Source organism: Dama dama, chromosome 1 (genome assembly GCF_033118175.1).
Source record: "Dama dama isolate Ldn47 chromosome 1, ASM3311817v1, whole genome shotgun sequence".
NCBI classification, from domain to species: domain Eukaryota; kingdom Metazoa; phylum Chordata; class Mammalia; order Artiodactyla; family Cervidae; genus Dama; species Dama dama.
Window position 1 is genome coordinate 40,151,109 of NC_083681.1, and position 21,811 is coordinate 40,172,919.

General features: G+C 44.6%; 1 protein-coding gene across 9 annotated transcripts in view; it reads right to left on the reverse strand.

The window, feature by feature from the left end:
- The window catches only part of TEAD1 (TEA domain transcription factor 1), a 265,476-nt gene that overhangs the window by 33,180 nt on the left and 210,485 nt on the right, over window positions 1-21,811 (reverse strand). For all 9 annotated transcript variants that reach the window (XM_061147483.1, XM_061147493.1, XM_061147503.1 and 6 more), the window contains one exon: window positions 8,945-9,118. In XM_061147483.1, the coding sequence (XP_061003466.1) occupies window positions 8,945-9,118 (174 nt within the window). The remainder of the gene's footprint in view (window positions 1-8,944; window positions 9,119-21,811) is intronic.

Consider the following 21,811-nt stretch of genomic DNA (forward strand, 5'->3'; position numbering starts at 1 on the left):
AGTCTTACACAGAACAATGACAACAAATCAATCAACTAATTAACAAGTGTAAAACTGCCAAATAAAATATAGGCTGCCCAGTTAAATCTGATTTTAGATAAACAACATACTTTTTCATAGGGATAGGGACATATCACTATGTCCCGAAGATGACATGGGGCAGACACTGAAAAAGTATACACTGTTCACCGGAAATTCAAACCAAACTGGGTGGCTGGTATTTTAACTTGCTAAATCTGGTAACTCTTCCAACAATTCACCTTTACTAAACAGCATAAGAAAAATCGGGACTTTGCTCAAATTTTCATTGCTGTAAGGAGACATGTCCAAAATATTTTTTGAGTGGGAAAAAAATGAAGCTTCTGAATAACACATGGAGCATAGCACTTTTTTTTAGTAAAAAACAAGTGGAGTATGTACAATGTTTGTGCATGCACATAAGAAGTCGAGAAAGACACAGGGTTTGTGGGAAGATCTCACTCTTCCTTCTAAAGTCTTTGGAACTGCTTGGAAAATCTAACAAGCTTCTCTTGCTTTTGTCACATAGACAGTAAATTAGAATGCGAATGATGGGAGGGTAAGGTGTACCCTGAATCTCTACCCTCACAGGGAGAGGAAGTTTTGCATATCGTCAAGGGTCTATCAAGGTTCAAACGCCTAAGATCCTTGAAGGGTTTATGACTATAACCAGATTAATAAGTTGATTAACTCATTCCCTGGAAAACTGGGCCTGGAAATAAGCAGACACACACCCCGATAGTGTCACTTCAATTCTTTTCTTCTCAGGCTTTTCCTGGGGACCGTTACCAAGTGAAGTCAGCTGTGCCTCCATGAATGGGGTGAATGCCGGGCGGTGCGGGCGGACCACATGCATCTGCTTCCCCCCAGGCTTCCGGCTAGCAGCAGCTCTGGGGGTCTCCGTGGCTTTGTATCTCAGCCTGTAACTGCGGCAGGGAGCAGAGTTAAACAGCCCCATGCAGCAAAGAATGGATGGATCCCTGACCTTGCTTTGTTAGCAACCACTGAGCCAAATGGTCCAGGATGGGAAGCAGGAGAGGAAGAGCTGTCAGATGGATTCTTCCATGAGGTTAAGGGAATTCCCAATTTAGATTCCGCCTAGATGTCCTGAAGAGTTCCAGGTTAAAAAAAAAAAAGTGTCTGTGGTGGGACTGAGGTGAAGGGCCTGCGGGAAAAGCACCGTCAGCTGCTGCTCCCATTTTTCCAGGCTGTCCTGTTCTGCCTTCTGTTCTCAGGGGATTCAGACTCTTTTAAATAATGTGACTGTCAGGCAGAGTATCATTTCCACTCTCAACTTGCACCATTCTCCTGGTTCTGTAAAGCCTGGCAGCCACTGGGACCCTCAAGCAACTCTCACTAGGATTCCTGGTCTCTGCACAACCCCTTCCCCGCAAACTCCTTCCCACTCTCCTTCCATTGATTACATTTTCAAGAATCAGTTCAAATGCCACATCTTCGTGAAGCCTTCCAGAAAGTTCTCAAGCAAAAAGAGTTCCTCCTCTAACTATGTTTTCACATTTCCACTATAGCCCCTACCCTACAGTGCTGTCATTTATCTGCTGCGTCTGCCATCCCACACCAGACCCTAAAGCCTGCCTCTTACTCATGTCTGCTCCCTCAGCTTTCTAGTAGCAAAGTAGAGGTCAACGAGTATTTGCTGAATGACTCACTGGTGATGTGTATATTCAACGCTAAAGCAAATGATTAAACTATTTCTATAAGAACCCAAATTCCAGAGAGAGCCTGGAAAGCTTTTGTGTGAATCCCTTGAGGTCTCCCCTCCACTGGCTTTCAGTAAGTTCCTTGAGAAAGATTAGTCAACAAACTCTCAGATGCCTGGGCTATCTGCCTATACAATCGGAGCTGGCCCAGGGGTAGTTATAGGACCCCATGGACAGCAATTCCTCTAGGTGTACGGAATGAAATCACTCTTCATCTAACAAATTAAAGAAAATAAACTGTTGAGAATCTGCTATATACATTGCACTACATAAACAAGTGTTACTGGATAGGATCCTTGCTCCCTGGGGAAGGCTTACAAAGAAGTTTAGGTCACTGGGCTGGGAAAACAGGAAGGAAGCAATAAAAGACTGCAGTCATTGCAGCAAGTGCTAACAAGCTCCAGATACCATTCTCATGAAATCAAACCAAAATGGGTTGGATGTGCAAGGTTACTAACTACCATTCCCCCTCATCCCTCGACATGAAATATCAGAACCTGCTAGCCAGAGATGATTTTTCAAAAAAAAAAAAAAAAAAAAAACCAGACCTGGTGAAGACAATAAGAGAGTCACAGTCTACCAAAGATAATCTATTACATATTAGTCCCAGAAGTACCTCTGAATATGGTGGTGTTTCTTGTTAATCTTCCTTCCACTGCATCATTCCATCATTTCCTATTGTTGGTGTATTTTCAGAGTTTAACACCATTGTGAGATGACACCGAAGTCGAGTGAAATGAAAATCTTGAACTGAAAAGGCCCTTTTCTTACTGATAACAGTTTAAAACATGTGGGAAGCATATTATTCCTTTTTGCTAACATCCTTTTCCATGAATAGCAACAGAGACATTTGGTCGCAAATGATAGAGTCGAGTCTACAATTCTAGCCTAAATCACGCACAATCCAATTAGAAACAGGCTGAAACTCCAAAGGGGGTCTATTTGGCCAGTTTACATGTGCACCCGATTTCTTATCCCTAAATAAAGCCCAGTTGTTTTATTTATAGTGCCTGTCATTTTGTCCAACAAATGTGATTTTGTTCCTACCAAGATAAAAGTATCTTCTAAAGGCTGCCTTCTTTCCAGATAACTCTTTTCCATTTCTGTTTTATAATATCTTCTCACATCTACTCCAGCTAGTAAAACTAGTCTTGCTTTTTCTTCCTTCAAAAAAGTAGGTTAAGAAAGTTGAATGACTATGAATATACTGTTAATTGTTTACACCGGATGATCATAATTCCAAGAATTTTAAAAAGCAAAACATAAATAGCCATTGGGTAACTTGGAGTCTATCCTGATTTCTAACATGCCACTAATTGATTTGAGAGAAAAAAAGAAGCATTGTAATTAAATGTATATTAAGAATTTGTCTCTTTTAATAATGATACAGATCCATACAATCTCATTTTTCATATTATTTTCTTCTTTATTATTCCAAATAAAGTTTGAGAGTAAGCCTTCATTATCCTAATGATTCTGCTGAATAGTTTTTTGACTGTAAGGTTTATAAGTAACATGTTAGGAATGTGTGGCTTTCTTTAACCAGTGGCGCCAAGCCTGACACTTCTGAGCACTGTTAAGACCGAGGAGAATTTTGAGGCCCCTCCAAAAATATTACTTTCACTGCATTTTTTATTCCCTTAAGTAAATCACTACTACTTAAATAAACTATTCTACTTAAGAAGGCTGAGCATTGAAGAATTGATGTTTTTGAACTGAGGTGTTGGAGAAGACTCTTGAGGGTCCCTTGGACTGCAAGGAGATTAAACCAGTCAATCCTAAAGGAAATCAATCCTGAATATTCATTGGGAGGACGGATGCTACAGCTGAAGCTCCAATAGTTTGGCCACCTGATGAGAAAAGCCGACTCATTGGAAGAGACCCTGATGCTGGGAAAGACTGGAGGCAAGGGGAGCAGGACATGACAGAGGGTGAGATGGTTGGATGGCGTCACTGACTCAACGGACATAAGTTTGAGCAAACTCTGGGAGACAGCGAAGGGCAGGGAGGCCTGGAGTGCTGCAGTCCATGGGGTCACAAGAGTTGGACACAACTGAGCAACTGAACAACAACAGCAACAAAAACTACTACATGGGGCTGGACACAAACTTCTTTTGAAAGTGAGCTGAGAGTTATACTTGGGTTTCTGTCTTTTAGGATGCATGACTGAATCACACCCACCTCTTCCAGCTTTGGGGACTCTCTGACCAATTCCAAAGCAGCTGACATTTTATCTTAAATTAGCTGCATTGTCTGCCATATCACTGGCAACCCATCTGCATGGATCTCAGTTCTGAAGCAAAGCACAGCTCTGTCCACTTGTGGGTGGACACCTTCCTTTCTTAGAGCCCACAGAGCATCTGATCATTATTTTAAAAGGAAATAAGAAGTATGGTTTTCTGCCAGTGCAAAATGCTGGCCTCACTAACTACAAATCTGGTTCCATACTCCTCCTCAATCATAATAACAATTTCAATGCTGTATCAAACTACATTTTTTCTGAGACACTTTAATTGGGGATTCAAATTTAAGCTACTAGTTTTTAGTTTAGTGTTAGTTGCTCAGTTGTGTCCGACTCTTTTCAATCCCATGGACTGTAGCCTGCCAGACTCATCTGTCCACGGGATTTCCCAGGCAAGAATACGGGAGTGGGTTGCCATTTCCTTCTCCAGGGGATCTTAGTATAGTAGTATACACGACTAGTGCAAGTAACTCAACTAAGGTGATAAGGGGGTGGTGAGATGCTTTCTCACAGATTATTAATGACAACATACCCTCTTTACTGGGTGTATCATAATTTAACCTTTTTATTAGACATTGATAACAAGGCTTTTAATGTGAGTGTGTGTAGGTATATGTGAGTTGGTGTGTAAAAAACCAAGTTGCTTTTTGAAAGTAGTCAAGCAGTTAGTGAATATACCAGGCATAAGCACACACTTGGTATTATTTAATCCCTGGGAGGTACATGTGATAATTCCCACTTTACACATAAAGAAACTGAGTCATGGATAGGCAGAGTGACTTCTGCATCGTGACACAGCTAATCAATGCCGGATCTGCTGGACTCTGGAATCTGTGCTTTCCACTGTGTCTGTGATGGAAGCCAAGGGCACCTGAAGTGAAGCAGCGTCACTTCTTTGTGAAGATCTGTCATTATGGGGCACTCGGGTGTCCATTTACCCGGGCACCAACAGCAGTCTACTGTTTCCAAGAAGTTCAGGTCAGACTCTACTGTGGCTCTGTCATTCATGTGTGTTTCGGCGTCTGAGTCCTGGGGAGGCCAGTCAGTTTTCTGCTCTGAAGCCAGTGGAACGACCACTACATGGCAAAGAGCTGGGCCACAGAGTGGGCATTAAGTGCAGATACTTCAGGTGGACTCAGGGTTTCACCCACAGCAGACTCCTGAGCTGCTCTAGCCTGACCGAGCCCAGGTTGGACATGGAGCGATTAAACATACGAATAAACTAAGTCATCCTGCTGGGGATAACCTGGAGACTGCAGGTACTTTGAGAAAGAGGAAATAGGGAGGAGAAGAAAGGAGATGTGTGGGTAGGACCTCTGTTGAGATGTACTGAATTTACATGAAAACGAAAATCTGTGAAGCAAATTGCTAATATGAAAGACATTTTAAAGGGAAGGTTAAGCCTACTTAAGAAACACCCACTGGAAACACCGACTAACATTCAAGCACAGGGAGTCAAAGTCTAATTCACACTTTCTGAGTCTTTAGAGGAAACCAATGAAATTTCAAACTGCAGCAAAGTGTAAACCTAATTCAAACTGCCTTTTCTCACTTATTGTAACATAGTTAGGACTGAATTTCTTCATAAAGGTTAAGTACTGCTAACAATTATACTGAAGAAGTGATGTCTTTCATCATACTCATAGGAGAGCTCAGTTGTAATTCTAATTCTGCAAATCTTAATTTAATAAACTAATATCTAATCTCGTAGTAATTGTTTCTAAATCTGCACATCTCATACCTGCCACTACACTCTAAACATCTGCAAACCTAGACCTCGTTATTTGGGAACTAGTGACTGAAGGGCCCCATCACTGAAAGCATTTATTAAAATCATCCTCTGTGTAAAATGGAAAATTTTACAAGCAAAAACAAAACCTTTCTAATATCAATAGTTTCCATTCTACTTTATAGTCAAACAACAAGCAAGTTATAAGAAGTCTTATTAACATTAAAAACCAACACTTTAATTTGAAAGCACTGAAAACGGTTGATTTTTATCTTATCCTATTATTTTCTGATTAATTTTAATTTATTTGGGTAGAACAGCCTCTTTTATATCTTTCACCATAGTGGTTCTCAAACTTTTTCATCTTGGGGACCCCTTTTCCACTCTTAAGATTTATTGAGGGTCTCAAAGAGCTTTTGTTTCTGTAGGTTATAGCTATCGATATTTTCTATATCAGAATTGTAAACTGAGAAAGCTTTAAAATATTTAGTACCTGCTTTAAAAATAATATTAAGGTTATTTTATATTAACACACATCTTTTTTAAATTGGCCATACCTATATTTTAAAAAACAAAAATTAGTGAGAAAGGCAGCACTGATTTGCATTTTGCAATACTTAATGTGTGGCTTAATGGGAAACACCTAGATTCTTCTTCTTCTTCTAAATTCTTATTCTTCTTCTGCTTCTAAATTCAATTTGTCATGATTTGTCCTTCAACTTTTGGTTGAAATACCTGAAGAAAATCCAGCCTCACATAAACATGTGGCTGGGAAAGGTAAGACTATTTTAATAGGCTCTTCAGACAACTGGCAATTTTTCTTTGACACTAAATCAAAACTTGACAAGCAGTGGTTTCTAAAGGTTAGCTGCAGTGTGGAGTCTGAAACCCTCAACGAACTTTTCATACTGTTAAATTAAAACCCATTGGTTTATCTTGCACAGTATTAAAAAAAAAAATCATACTTTTTAATATGACTATGGATCCCATCAGAAAAGTCGTAAATGTTGGGAAGCCGTCAAGTTCACCAGTGTGGATACAAATTTTCCAAAATTCTTATTTTTATTTGAAAGTTCAAATTTTATCTTTGACAACAAATATCAGTTGTTTTCCTTGACGGAACAGGCAGGTTCGTCGCATCCATTTTCAGTGTGTGCTCTCGGTCTAAGATGTAATAAACTGTCACAAATGACACTCTTGGTTTCACTAATTCTTTTTTTTAATTTAAACTGTGCATGCAACCCAGTCTGATTGATCCAAGGCTTTAGCAGTTTTACCCTATAACACTGGAACCATCAGTATGCATATCAGCAGAATTCAAAAAGAAAATAACATCTCTGTGTCATAATTAAAGTAGTTTTGATCTTGTTGGCCCATTGAAAGGCTACTGAAGAACCCCCTATGGGTCTACAGGCCGCACATTGAAAACTGTAGTGTTACCATATAACTGGCCCCCAACCGCCATTCAAGTCATTGGTGGCAGTCACTAATTTAGGAAAAGGAAGTGACTGTTACCGCTTTTTCAGGGTGTCCACATGTATTACCAATCCTGAGAACATTAATTTAAGTAGAAGCCTACTTCCACAATCCAAATTCAATACGGAAGCATGACAAATGAAATCCAGTTACCACACAAGGATTAAAAAAACAAAACAAATTAAATTGAATATGTAAATTTTCTCCCAAGGAATTTCAAACATGAATTTTTCCTTAGTCTGTTTGTTCTGCCATTTGTGGAGTGTGTGTGTGTGTGTGTGTGTGTGTGTGCACGCGCGCGCACGCCAGGCACTTGCGTAGCTCTGGAGACACGAAGAATGACAGACAGACCCTGTAAGTAGGGTCCTGGGGGCACAAGGAACCAGAAAACAGGGCAGAGCCACTTTTCAAACGGATCTGATTTCAAGCTCCAGGTCCCCACCTGTCCTTTGTAATCTCTGCATCTCTATTTTCTTAGCTGGATACGAAGCAAATTCCACTTAACCCTGGGAGGACTGGAGGAAAAGCACGTGATGCCTGAGCCCAGCGCACAGCCCACCGCAGGCATTCGATCAGTGTAGCCACACAATGAGTAAGGAGCCTGGTGTCCAGAGAGGAACGGGACACACATCCCAGTTAATTGTGACCCAGCCTGGGAACTGAGGCAGTACACAATGCAATGAGACTAAGAGAAAAATTAATACATTGTTTATGTAAGGAAGGGGTGATAATAAAGAAGCCACCATCTCAAAAGGAGGGCAAGGAGGAAAACTGTACAAAGTCCATCCAGACACACACGAAGGCCGGCTGTAGGATGGACAGGAAGCAGAACACCTGGAACCAGCTCCTTCAGGGCCTTTAAGGCCATGCTGAGAAGCACAAACATCTGAAGCCATTTTCTTTTTATTCTCGTCAAGACCGAGGAGTTATAAACGCTCAAGGCCAGCAAGTTCTCTGGTCTAAGCCCCCAGGACACACCCCTGACCCCACAGCAGTCCTCTGGCTCAAGCCTGACCAGCGGAGAAGGGACAGCAGAGATCTCCTCGGAGGCTAGGGGACAGTCCCAGCAGCTGGAGGAACGTGCCCTTGGTGTCTAAAAGCACAAATGAGGCACGCGATAGGCAGAGCCATTTCATATTCGCTCTGACCTTTAAAGTCTTGCAGAATGTCTTTATCTTCACCCAAGTCCCTCCTCTGCCTCGGGTCCTAGGCTCCCATGGAATTTATAGGTCGCTTTGCTTACTGGGCTTTTCTGACGGCTCAGACAAAGACCCAGGTTTGATCCCCGGGTCGCAAAGATTCCCCTGGAGAAGGAAATGACAATCACTCCAGTATTCTTGCCTGGGAAATCTCATGGACGGAGGAGCCTGGCAGACTGCAGTTCACGGGGTGGCAAAGAGTTGGACACAACTGAGTGACTTCACTTTGCTTACTGGACTGAGAACCAATAGAGAGTCTAGTACCCTGCGTCTGCCATTGTGACTCCAGCCATCTGCGAGGTTTCTTGTCATTGCACAACTGAGTTCTTAAGCCCAAGGGGCCACCTGTCTCTCTCGGCAGGGACGGCAATGTCGCCTGGGTCCTCATGTGACTGTGCCACGTGGCCCGCGTAAGGACGCCCACGGTGCTAGTGTGTGATCCCCTGGCGATCGGGCAGATCAGTCAATGGGAACCCACAACCACTACAGCTCTGCCCTCGGGTGTAGGACGCGACCATTCAGACAAAAACGACTGAAATAACAGCAAGGTCTTACTCACCCAGAATTTTACGAGGAAGAAGGCATTTTGAGGGCCCTTTCCAAACAGTTCCTTTAAGCCACCTTTCTTTTCAGGAAATTTGTCATAAATCTGACGAATGTCCACTGATTCGAGCAATGGGTCACTGTAAGAATGGTTGGCGTGCCCGATGTGCACAAAGAGGTGTTTGTTGTACTGCAAGAAACCAACAGAAACATTCCCATTACAAACCCTTTGGTCAACCCAGGACACAACCATCTCGAGCTGCATGAAGAGTGGTGGTCTCGAAATCCTGGAGTCCCTCCTTCAACAGCCTCAGGTCTGTGCCTTTGAAAAGATGATGATATTAAGAAAAGTCATTACAGCTCAGGGTTAAAACAATCATTGTCTATTATTGACAAGAGCATATATTCTTCCCAAATGCCTAAAAACGTCTTTTTGTAGATACAGTAGGAAATGACTTGTGACCCAATTACCAAACCTAGAAACAATTCCATTACCCAGTTTCCCCTGATCAACGGAAAATGACAGTGACTGTTTCTGGAGCACATCATTTACAGTGAAAGCCCAATAAGAAGTATGGGTGGTTCAGCTGATGCCATCACCCAGAAAGCACTTGTTGCTCCAGTTCCCTTAGCAATAGCAAGAATGCAGTACTCTGAGCAACAGTACCCACTTACTTCTTCCAGCAGGAATAAGAGAGCTGAGTGTCTTTCTCATATGTCCCCTTAGTGACCAATCTAGCACTTCTGCATGAGGGCTGGTCAGTATGTGAATGTCAGTGCAAAGCTACAGTCATGGGTATAGATCATGGAGAGAACTCACAGTGCAAGGCTATACAGGATCAATAAAAAAAAGAACACAAGTTGCTCATCCACAAAAAAGTGAATGAAACAACTCAAAACCCTCTCACGTCATTTAACTAAGAAATGAAAACCTTTTCTTCTCCTTGCTTTGGTATAAGACAGGGTAAACTGGACCACAAAGGAGTGTGGCAAACAACAGGCTCTCAACCAGGCTGCAGCAGAATCACCAAGGAACATTTAAAAATCATCAAAGCCAGGGTCCCACCCAGGCTAGACTGGCATCTCTGAGAATGAGGCCAGGCATCAGTTATTCTTAATACTCCCTTTATGAATTCTAATACACAGCCAAGTTGGAGAACTACTGGCCTAGACCTTATACAACAGACCCCCCATGCCTGCCTCTTCTACTGAATAGGCAGTAAAACCAGCCTAATCTGACACCAAAACATCTGGCATGCAGAGGGTCCTGGGAGCTCAGAACATAACGGGATTCATAAGAGAAACCCATGTCACCATTCTCCCAACAGTCTGCATTCACTTTTCGAGTTTACATTGGCATTTCTCCAACTAGAGTCCTTCTGAGTACTAAACCCATCAGTTCAGTACAGTTCAGTCGCTCAGTTGTGTTCAACTCTTTGCAACCCCATGTGTTCAACTCTGGTCTGTAGCACGCCAGACCTCCCTATAAATCACCATCTCCGGGAGCTTGCTCAAACTCAAGTCCATCGAGTCAGTGATGCCATCCAACCATCTCATCCTCTGTCTTTCCCTTCTCCTTTTGCCTTCAATCTTTCCCAGCATCAGGGTCTTTTCTAAAGAGTCAGTTCTTCAAATCAAGTGGCCAAAGTACTGGAGCTTCAGCATCAGTCCCTCCAATGAATATTCAGGACTAATTTCCTTTGGGATTGCCTGGTTGGATCTCCTTGCAGTCCAAGGGACTCTCAAGAGTCTTCTCCAACACCACAGTTCAAAAGCATCAATTCTTCGGTGCTCAGTTTTCTTTATAGTCCAACTCTCACATCGATACACGACTACTGGAAAAACCATAGCTTTGACTATACGGACCTTTGTCGGCAAAGTAATGTCTCTGCTTTTTAATATGCTGTCTAGGTTGGTCATAGCTTTTCTTACAAGGAGCAAGTGTCTTTTAATTTCACGGCTGCAGTCACCATCTACAGTGATTTTGGAGCCCAAGAAAATAAAGTCTATCACAGTTTCTACTGTTTCTCCATCTATTTGCCATGAAGTGATGGGACTGGATGCCATGATCTTAGTTTTTTGAATGTTGAGTTTTAAGCCAGCCTTTTTCACTCTCCTCTTTCACCTTCATAAAGAGGCTCTTTAGTCCCTTTTCACTTTCTGCCATAAGGGTGGTATCATCTGCGTATCTGAAGTTATTGATATCTCTCCTGGCAATTTTGATTCCAGCTTGTGCTTCATCCAGCCCAGCGTTTCTCATGATGTACTCTGCATAGAAGTTAAATAAGCAGGGTGATAATATACAGCCTTGATGTACTCCTTTCACGATTTGGAACCAGTTTGTTATTCCATGTCCAGTTCTAACTATTGCTTCTTGACCTGCATACAGATTTCTCAGGAGGCAGGTAAGGTGGTCTGGTATTCCCATCTCTTTAAGAATTTTCCACAGTTTGTTGTGATCTACACAGTCAAAGGCTCTGGTATAATAAATAAAGCAGAAGTAGATGTTTTTCTGGAATTCTCTTGTTTTTTTGATGATCCAACGGATGCTGGGAATTTGATCTCTGGTTCCTCTGCCTTTTCTAAATCCAGCTTGAACATCTGGAAGTTCACAGTTCATGTACTGTTGAAGCCTGGCTTGGAGAATTTTTAGCATTACTTTGCTAGTGTGTGAGATGAGTACAATCGTGTGGTAGTTTGAGCATTCTTTGGGATTGCCTTTCTTTGGGATTGGAATGAAAACCAACCTTTTCCAGTCCTGTGGCCACAACTGAGTTTTCCAAATTTGCTGGCATAGAGTGCAGCACTTTCACAGCATCATCTTTTAGGGTTGAAAGAGCTCAACTGGAATTCCATCACCTCTACTAGCTTTGTTTGTAGTGGTGCTTCCTAAGGCCCACTTGACTTTGCATTCCAGGATGTCTGGCTCTAGGTGAGTGATCACACCATTGTGGTTATCTGGGTCATGAAGATCTCTTTTGCATGGTTCTTCTGTGTATTCTTGCCACCTCTTTTTAATATCTTCTGCTTTTGTTAGGTCTATACCATTTCTATCCTTTATTATATCTATCTTTGCGTGAAATGTTCCCTTGGTATCTCTAATTATATTGAAAAGATCGCTAGTCTTCCCCATTCTATTGTTTTCCTCTATTTCTCTGCACTGATCACTGAAGAAGGCTTTCTTATTCCCATAGGGAATATCCTTATATTCTCATAGGGAATGAGAAGTCCCAAATAAAAGAAGGCTGCTCCAAGCTTCTTTTGTACAAAAGAAGTGCACACACTGTACAAGCAGTCTGTGTGCTGAGAGACGAGTCTGGGCTCAGTCTGCTCCAGCCCAAAACGCTGTGTTATTTCCAATCAGCCATGGCATTGGGTTAAGTCTCCCCAGCCTCGACACGGGGACAGTGGTGGTGTCCACCTCTCAAGAGTGCTGCAGGGATTCCCAATGAAGTAGTGCATATTTAGGCTTACTGGATCACCTCCATTCAACAAAGAGTAGACACTCAGTAAATGTTAGCTACTATTATTTCTCATAAAACCTCTCTGCTTTGAGGTTCACAGTGAATATAACAAGTCAAAAACACTATGAGACACTGTTCAACTTTCTATAGCCTAAAGTTTTCCAAACTTGTTTGGTCACAAAACCCTATAAATGTATCCTGCAGGAGTGCTGATTTACACCCATGACCTGCCACCCACACTGTGGATCTCTGGCCACAGTACCGAAGAGCAGGAGGGCCAACACCCCAGCTGATGCCAGCTGTCCCCAGCCACTGCACGTACAAGGAGTGTGGCCAAGACCTAGTACCTTCTGATCAACACCAGAGTCACCTTTACCAAGGCTTCTCAAACCCTCAAAGGTGTCAGGTGACATGAAAAAGAAGAACTTCGAGCTCTGACAAGGACCCCGCCTCTATCCCAGCTGGATTTCAGGATGGACCGAATCCTGGACACAGGCATGCAAGAACAAAATATACTGTGCTCGAGGGGAACTTTTGAAGCAAAGCAGGAGCCACCATCATGATAGGGAGGTAAGGCTATGGGGAGAGGTGAAGTGCCTCTCTCTGATCTTTTAAAATTTTTCTCAAATGTTATCACATCATCTTTTCAATTGTAAGCAAACCAAAGCCCACAGAAACACATGGGGCACCGATGCTGAGGCACTTCCAGTCTCATTTAGAGGGTAAAAGCAGAGAAAACAACACAGGAGAGGCGGGGAGCACAGACACTGATGCAAGGTCCCCAGAGATGAGGAAGGGATGTCTTGTGTCTGCCCCTCTGCTGGTCACCTAGTCCCTGCCAGTACAGGAGCAGAGGCAAAGGCATTGTTCCTCCATTATCCAAACTGGCTGTCTGTATGTCTATCACCCAGCCCTTATTAGTCACCTCTGACTGCAGCAAGTTCCGAGCCCTGCCAGACTGAGAGGCACCGCTTCGGTCACTTGCTGTGGTGTCTATTGGCACTGAGTTTATGGGAAAGAATGGAATACAAACAGAGCCTTGGGGACATCTATGAATAGAATCTGAGTCTGCTAAGCACACCTCACTCCCTGCTCTTCCACCTCGCCAGCCTCCATGGGCCAGGGCAGAGTTGGGGTGAAGTTACGACTCTTGGAACACAGGGACCACAGCCTGGACCTCCAGGGGTCAGAGATCAGGAAAGTGAATGGAAGGTAAAATTTACCATTCTTCAGTGGGCCCACTCCAGTATTCTTGCCTGGAAAATTTCATGGCAGGCTACAGTCCATGAGGTCACAAAGAGTCGGCCACGATTGAGCGACTGAGTCTATCGCTCAGTATATCAAGGAAGTTTATCTGAAAATCAACATGCTGAGTGCACAAGCACTCTAGAACCAGACAAGAACCTGAAATCTCAGTTTTCTCCTGTGTACCGTGGGGATCTATGACCGTCATATTGAACAGGTTGGAAGATTAAAGGAAATGACGCACAGAGCGGGTTCTGGCCTAGGGCCTGGGCATACAAGAAGTGTTCAATAAATCGTAGCTGCTAAGACTACTGTTGTGGTGGTTTATTATGTGAGATTAACTAGATCCTGGGGTAGAAGCAAAAGAACTTTCCTGCCTTAGCTATCCCTCCTGCCTAGCAAAGAAAAAAATAAACACAAATAAGCCAAGAGCTGGGAGCAAGCTATGGAGCCGCATGACTGTTCAGAGCCTTGATTATGGCCCACTCCTTACTAGCGGCAGGAGTGCGGGCCTCTCACCTACGTCTGCAGGAAGAAAGGAAGCCGTGTCTGTTCAGTGTTTGTACAACGCGCTTTCGATATATGTGACCTCGGATAATCCTTGCCTCCCAACGGTACTGTAGGCGGGTTTTATTAAAGTCACTTTCACAGATGAGGAAATAGAAGCTCAGAGGTGAACAGATTTGCCTGAGGTCACACATCCAGGAAAAGTCCTGAAGTTAAGAAGAAAACTTGGATCCACTGCTGCACACATCAACCGCACGGTCTCCAGGAGAATATGTAAATGCCTAGATCCTTCTAACTCAGATCTACTTTTTCTGAAAGTTGATTTGAGAAAAAAAAAAAGAAAAGAAGCTGAATAGCGTTTTCCAAATTCTGAGAAGTGAAATTACAATTTGGGACACACGTTGACTCACAGAGTCATCAGATAGAGTCCTCAAAGGTTTCTGTCCTGAGGAAGTTACCTTTGTGCCCAAGTCGCTGAAATGGACTGAGAACGGGCAGGCTGTCTTTGCCAAAGGCGACCAGGTACTGCCTCTCCAAGGCTGGTGACCTGAAACCAAACCCTGACTGTCGGCATTTGAGTAGCTTTATTCCTGCCAAGAGGTGACTTTGTTTCTAAGAATACAAAGGGCTAAAGAAGGCGTCCTGGAGGCCACAGCAGTGGAACAAACAGACATCCCTCTCTCCTTAACTTAGCCTGGCCAGGTTGAGGAATCCCTCTGTCCCCACATCTAGGAGGATGAAAAGAAGACATCTATCTGATACATTTGGGTTCAAATTTTAACAAAATTAAAACCCTAAAAACTCTCTGGTGAGGTCTTACCTCCCATCCTGCCAGATCTCCTTCTAAGGGAAAAAGGTTAGGGTGGAACCTCACTTCTCTCCCTTCTTCCCAAATAAATCCTGTTTTCTTTCCAGCAGTGATGGTTGTCCCCAAACTAACGATGAACATAAAACCAAAAAAGAGCCGTTCTATCCTATGTGGCAGAAAACAAATATTTACACAAACAACCACAATAGCAACAAAAAACAATCCCAAGTGTGTGGGGGAATGTACAAGCAGAAACAGGGAGAGTGTCAATGTTACATCTATCAAAGTCTGAGACTAAATTTCCTTCGCATCCAAAGTAGAGGTTAACACTGGCTTGTTCAATTACAAGCAAGTCTCCCATGTGCTCTGCAGACATGCTGGTTATCAACATATCAATACAGCAACAGAAAAGGTACTCACTCTGCATATTTCTTTCTGGATTTCATACCTAAAAGGCGTGTGACCTTTCACACACCTAAGGTCCATTATGTACCAGGCACTGTGTCGGGCACAGGGACTCCATGAACTAATAGTACAAACAGCGTGTCTCCTCGAAGAACCTGTATGGAGCCAGTTTTTTGCCTCTGCAGTCAGAACCACTGGCCATCCATTAAATATATGTTCTCAAAGATTTCTATAGAGAAGATTGGGATAAGTCAACATTCCCTTTCCTGTATATCAAATGATTTTGTCAGCACTTACCTGCTCTTTTTATATGGATGTCCGTATTCTCCAGCACTAAACATATAGCGTCATTCATTAACAAGGAGAACATATGTGGAATTTACCTTGAAAATGTGGACAAAGGTTCATAAGCTTAAGATGAAAACCAAGTTATCCATCACATGTGTGAACAGAACACACTCCCAGATTTGTCAGGTTTCAGAAAACTGTCCTTCCTCACAACTATTCTCAGATAGCAACTGGAGGATATGTTCTTTTAAAATGAGAGAGTAAAACAAAAAAAGACGGGAGATGAAGCGGTAGCACAGAAGCGGTAACACGCTGGACCACAGCTGGGCTTCTGACCTGGACGACAGCCAGTCCAGGGTGGACAAGGACCTAGAAGCTGGAGGGCTCCTAAAGGGGCTAGAGACGGAGTCCCTGACCTAGCTGACCATCGGGAGAAGAGTTTGAGAATTCCATTAGACACATGGGGGATGAGTCTGCGTAGGTATATACAAACTGAACAAACAAAGGCAATGACAAATCTTAGGAAAAACAAGTTTTAGAATCAACAAAATGACTTTCATAATAAAAATACTAAGTGCTAAACCAAAAATTGTGAAATAACCATATTGGAGGGGTGGGGATAGAGGTTAGAGGGGTCATGAGCTAAATTCAGAGAGTTAAGTCCTGGTCTTCCACAGTAAGAAATCAACAGATAAGGTCTCAAATCATGGACCGAGATAGGTAGTAAAAGTGCGTTGCTTAGAGATACGGAGCGAATATACAAAGCAAGGGCTGAAAGGTTGCAGGCAGCTGTCCTAAGGAGGACTGGGAGGAGGGGGGGAGTGGGAGATGGAGCAGGGCGGGCAGGGTACAGCTGCTTTTCCTTAAAGGCCATGCCTGGGGTTTGATTGGGCTTACACATGAAGCACATCTATTACTTTATTAAATTAAATAAGCAGCCAATCCAAAGCTATCCCGAACCATCATGGAGTTTCGTGAGGAAAGAACTATAAAGGGAAACAAAAACACACACAGTCGTGCTCCAGGATGTTTATTCTAGTTGGCCGCAAGTTCCCTGGACCCAAGACGAGGGTGAGATCAGAGCCTTCCTCCGGCTCAAGACACTCAGGATGACTGAGCAGGAGCTCGGACCCTTGTCTGCCTGTAGGGTTCACCAGAAAGCCTGACATTGCACCGGGGCAAATCCTACTGGGCAGAGACGACTCCCACTCAGCTGCCCCTGCCACAAATCTAATACACAGACTCCTATTTCAACTTGGGGAAACGTTCATTTTCTTCTTTGATTGCATAATCCCTCCAGTTATTCTTCACAGCAGTTGTAAACAGTGACAAAGGTAAATGTAATCCTAAAATCTCCACAGAGTGACTTGCAAAGGGCTATTTAGCTGCCCTGGGGGATTAACAAAGGATGTTCCCCCCTCCTCTAAGGTAGTTCTAAGAGGTCACTTTCCTTCCTGGTCTCTGCCTCTCCTTCTCTCTGCTGCTTAGGGAAGTTGCCGGGGGGCAGGGGGGCAGAGGGCCAAACACTGGACTCAAGCACCGGAGTCAGACGGGGTCTGGGTCTGAATCCTGGCGCCGGCCTTGCTTCCTAGCTGAGTCATCTGGGAGGGTGCTTCCAGCCCTCTCCACATCCGTAATCCAAGGATAATAATAGTATCTACCTCGAAGGAGTGTCACGAGGCTTAAAGGAGATCACACATGGAAAATCCACAACGCTGTACCAAGCATGCAATTCTTCATTATTATTATTGTTGCTATTATTATTTCCCCCAATAGTCATGATGTGTCTGTACTCCGGGTGAGATTACCTGAAATTATGGCTGTTCCTTGACTGTATTAGGTCCTATACTGTAAGGTGGCTGGGGTGCAGGTGACATGCACTCAAGGCCTTGAGGGATCTGGCCCTTGAATTTCTCCCAGTGAAGAATGCAAAGTCTGTCCTGGCAAGTGGGGTTGGGGCAGATGAGACAAACCAGAACAAACAACTCCCAGAATGGCCACTAGAGTTTAATTTTCTTTTCTCTCTTTTTTCCCCAAAGAGCTGCTAATTCATTCTAATCCAGAGCCCTCTGATGAGGCAGTTCACTTTTTTCTGCAAAAGGGAAGGAAAAGCCCCAAGAATCTGCTGGCGCTTGGCATCTCAGAGGCTCCCATGGACACGCCCCAGCACTGCACTACACAGTCTGAACTGAAGATGGCGGTGTTTCCCTAAACTTGTTGCAAAAATTCCAAGTATTTGAAGAACGCTGTAAAACTTTAAAAAATGACTGCTGTCAAATAATACCAGGAGAAAAATTATAATCCACTTAGGAATTTAAAGAAACCAAGACAAATAACTCATGTCAAGGGATGCTAATGTACAAGTTGAAACAGGACAAGGACAAATCACCTACATTTGCTTCCTGTTAAGTTCCTGCCTGGACAGTCTGCTCAGACGCCCCCCAGAGCAGCCTGTGCAAACTGCGTTGACCCCCGGGCCCTACAGGGGCAGGCAGTGGCTGCAAGACCAGGCCAAGGGGAGTGACCTGCATCTTTGGCACCTGTTGGGGTAGGAGGGCTGGGGGGCTTGCTCACAATCCAGCAGGCTCTCTCCTCAGCTACTGCTCAGAGGCACCAGCCCTGCTCTGGCCACTTGGCCCCGAGGTGCTGGTCGCTCTTTTCCCTGTGCTGTTCCCAGAAAGAAACATCACTGGAAACAAGGAACAAATCAGTCCTTCCTTCCTGGACCTCACCCCAGGATCACCAGCTCACCCCCACCTCCCCATTCCAGCACCATCTCCAGAGAGCGGCCACTGTGCTCTTAGAAGGGAGTCTTCCGCACACAAGTGTAGCTGTGAGAACCCACTGGCTGACTGCGGGGACCGCGACCAGGAGGGCACGCGGGCGGGGTGCTGACCTGCCAAGGAAAGCAAGTGGAGCCTGGCTGGGCCTCTGTGAAACGCCCATAAAACCCAGCTCTCCAGATGCTTTCAATTGCCTCATCCCCAGATGGTCATGAATAAAGAGGTGAGTGTCCAGAGAAGCTCAGACATGGACGGCAAACCACCCACCTTTGCTACGAGAGGGTGAGACTGGCATGGAGAAGCTGACGGGAGAGCTCGCAGTCATGCAGGCCAGGGCGACCACAGCGACCCATCACCTCCAGCACCAGAGAACCCTCTGTCTCCTGTGTCCTACTGGAAGGCAACGCTTGGTAAGACGTAGGAGAAAAAGCGGGGAGAGGCATAAACAGGGCACAGCCATCCATCAGACCCGCTGCAGTCTTCCTCTCTCGATCAGGAAGGACAGATGTGCTCTCAGACCATTTATTCAAAGCACGTGGTGCATACATTAAGAACACGGGTTGGAATCCAGGCTCCGCTATTTCTGGGCTGTGTGTGGCCTGAGGCAAGTTGCCTAACCTATCTGGGCCAGGGTAGCCTCATCTGCACACAGAGGTGACACCTGGCCTGCTTATCTCACCGGTCAATGGGAAGGTCAAATGAAACAGTAAATATGACAGTTCTGTGTGAGCCTTAGGAGCTCACAGATGCTAGTATGCAGGTTAATCATTAGTGAGAGTCACACACAAACCATGAACCGGGGGAGAGAAAGAGCCTCCTTTCTGAAGGACCAGAAACCAAATCTGCCCAAAGAGCTGTTTCCCGTGAACACTCGACCCTGCTCTGAGAGGCAGCGACTGCCTTAGCAAGCACTGCGGGGCTTGGAAGCTCCTCCAGAGAAAACGTGCCATCTTTCACTCTACCCAGGATATAGAAGAGGATCCTCCCGGCCCATAATCTAGAATCTAATAAACCCTGCTTCTGATCTCACCTCTCTGGTCAAATCCCCACACAAGCCACCCAACTCTTCTTTCTGCCACTGGTCTCACCAATGTCCTATCTTCTGAGTTGCCCTGGTCACCTTTTCCAAACCAAAGTCAACATCTGTAAGATCTGACAAAGAAATTGAATTGATCTGTGAATTGAGGCCTTTGAAAGAAGCAAGAAAAACATGAAATCATTCTTAGGCCCACTTTTAACCAGCTGCCCAATTTGGAAAAGAATTAGGTTATCGGCAGAATGTATTTGCAGAACTTGAGTGCAAGGCTCCCCCAGAGGATAGAACTTGGGCCCCCCTCCCCAGGCTGTGAAGACTGCTGACTCACTCCCCATGTTCAGGAGGTCCCAGGCTTTTCTGCCGCTCCATTCATTTAGCATTAAAGATTAGGAAACAGATCACTCCAGATTGCAAAACTCCTCGCCTTCCAGTTGAGGACCTGCCATCGTCCACCATTCAGGGATTCTCTCCTCCTGTGAAGCCAAGTCAAGTGTCTTTACTTTTCTTTCTCCAAAAGTCCTGATCACCTTCTTTCACTGGCTGCGCCAGGGTGAAGGGCCCTGCTGCATCTAGCCTGGGCTTGAGGAGCTGGAGACTTTGAAGGGCAGCTGTTTTTGCATTTGAGTAATTTTTAATTTCTTCAAAAATACAGTGACATTAAGAATACAAAGTAGAGTCAAACTCTGGCTCAGCCTCCTGCTGGTGGTGGAACTTGATCACATTCCTTAATGTCCCCGAGCTTCCGTTCTGTTACTGAGAGACTGGACGTGAGAAGAGGAGCTGGGTCAGATGCTCGGAACGTGGAGCTCACAACACAGGTCAGCAAGAGCTGGAGGTCACCCTGATGGCTGTAACTCAGGGAGGTTTTCCCTAAGTGAGCTGAGGTGTGCGCTCCCTGCTCAGGTCTGTTCCTGCGACCACATCACAGAACTTTGCTTCTTCCCCAAGGCAGAGCTTCTTCAAAATCTAAAGAAAGCAATCTCTGACCCCACCCTCTCCATCCCAAAGGTTGCCCTTCTCTGGCTGTGTAACTCCTACCCAACTGAACTCCTCGCACTCTCTCTCCTGAGATCACGGTTGACATTAAACACACTGCCTTTGCCTCGAAGATGTAGCTGAGCTGCCGGGCAGCTGGAGGAACCTGCTCTGCCCCAGGGAGTGGGTAGAGGGAGCTCACTATGTTTTCCCTAGTGGTTCAGATGGTAAAGAATCCTCCAGCAAGGAAGAAGACCCAGGTTCAATCCCTAGGTCGGGAAGATCCCCTGGAGAAGAAAATGGCAACCTAATCCAGTATTCTTGCTTGGAGAATTCCATGGACAGAGGAGCCTGGTGGGCTACAGTCCATGGGCTCGCAAAGAGTCGGACATGACTGAGTGACTAAAACTTCAAACTTTCAAAACTAGGCTTTAGCAGGAAAACCAGTCCTCACGCACACTCGGGATTCGGCTTACAGCCCACGAAGGGCAGGTTTTCACCTCTCTGAAGCAGCAGCTGTTGAAGTCGGTCTCCAGGAACTGGGCCCTGATGACAGGTGAGGAGGCCCTTTTAAAAGAGCCCACCCTAGGTGGAAGATCTCGCACTTAACACTGAAAGTCCTTTGACACGCAACACTGAAATCCTGTAGAAAGTGTGTCTTTAAGCATTACTAACCACTTCCAAAATAGTCTTTGTTTTTTAGATCTTCCTTTCTTCACCCTCTGCTGTTTTTCTCTTAGGTTCTAGTAGAGCCAAAGGTAACAGAGGGACTGACTTGCTGGTTCTCCACCAATATAAACAACCACTGACAGGGGCAATGTCTGGTTTTCAGATGACGCAGAGCCAGCAGGGGGCGCTCATCCCCTGGATTACTCTTCCCTTGGCTTCTTGTAGATTCTGGTTGGCCACAGGTACTCACCAGATGCAAATGAACCCAACAAGTTTTGGTTACTGGAATCAACATGCCTAGCTCAGAATCCCATTTCCAACGTCAGCTGTCGGTTGAACACTGGGCAGTCTATGTCAAAGGGCTGGGTAAGACAATGCATCGTGCAGGCTATCACCAGTGTGACTACTGATAGGGGAGGGAGAGCTGAGAAGAATCTTTAGGGTTGGCAGTGGTGCTACATGTGGTAAACGGAAGAGTGAATTTCCAGAATAGCTGGGACTAAGAGAGACAGCTAATTGAAATGGAAGAGAATTCACAAGACTTTTTAAAGCATTCTGACATGTCTTCTAAGCACCAGCTTCTCAAATAATATAATATGTGCTTTATTTTGCAAACATAAGGTGCTGTTACAATGAACATGTAAAGGCCCTTGAGGTCAAAGGTCACACTGAAAAAAATGTGTAGTATGGGAATGGTTTCACT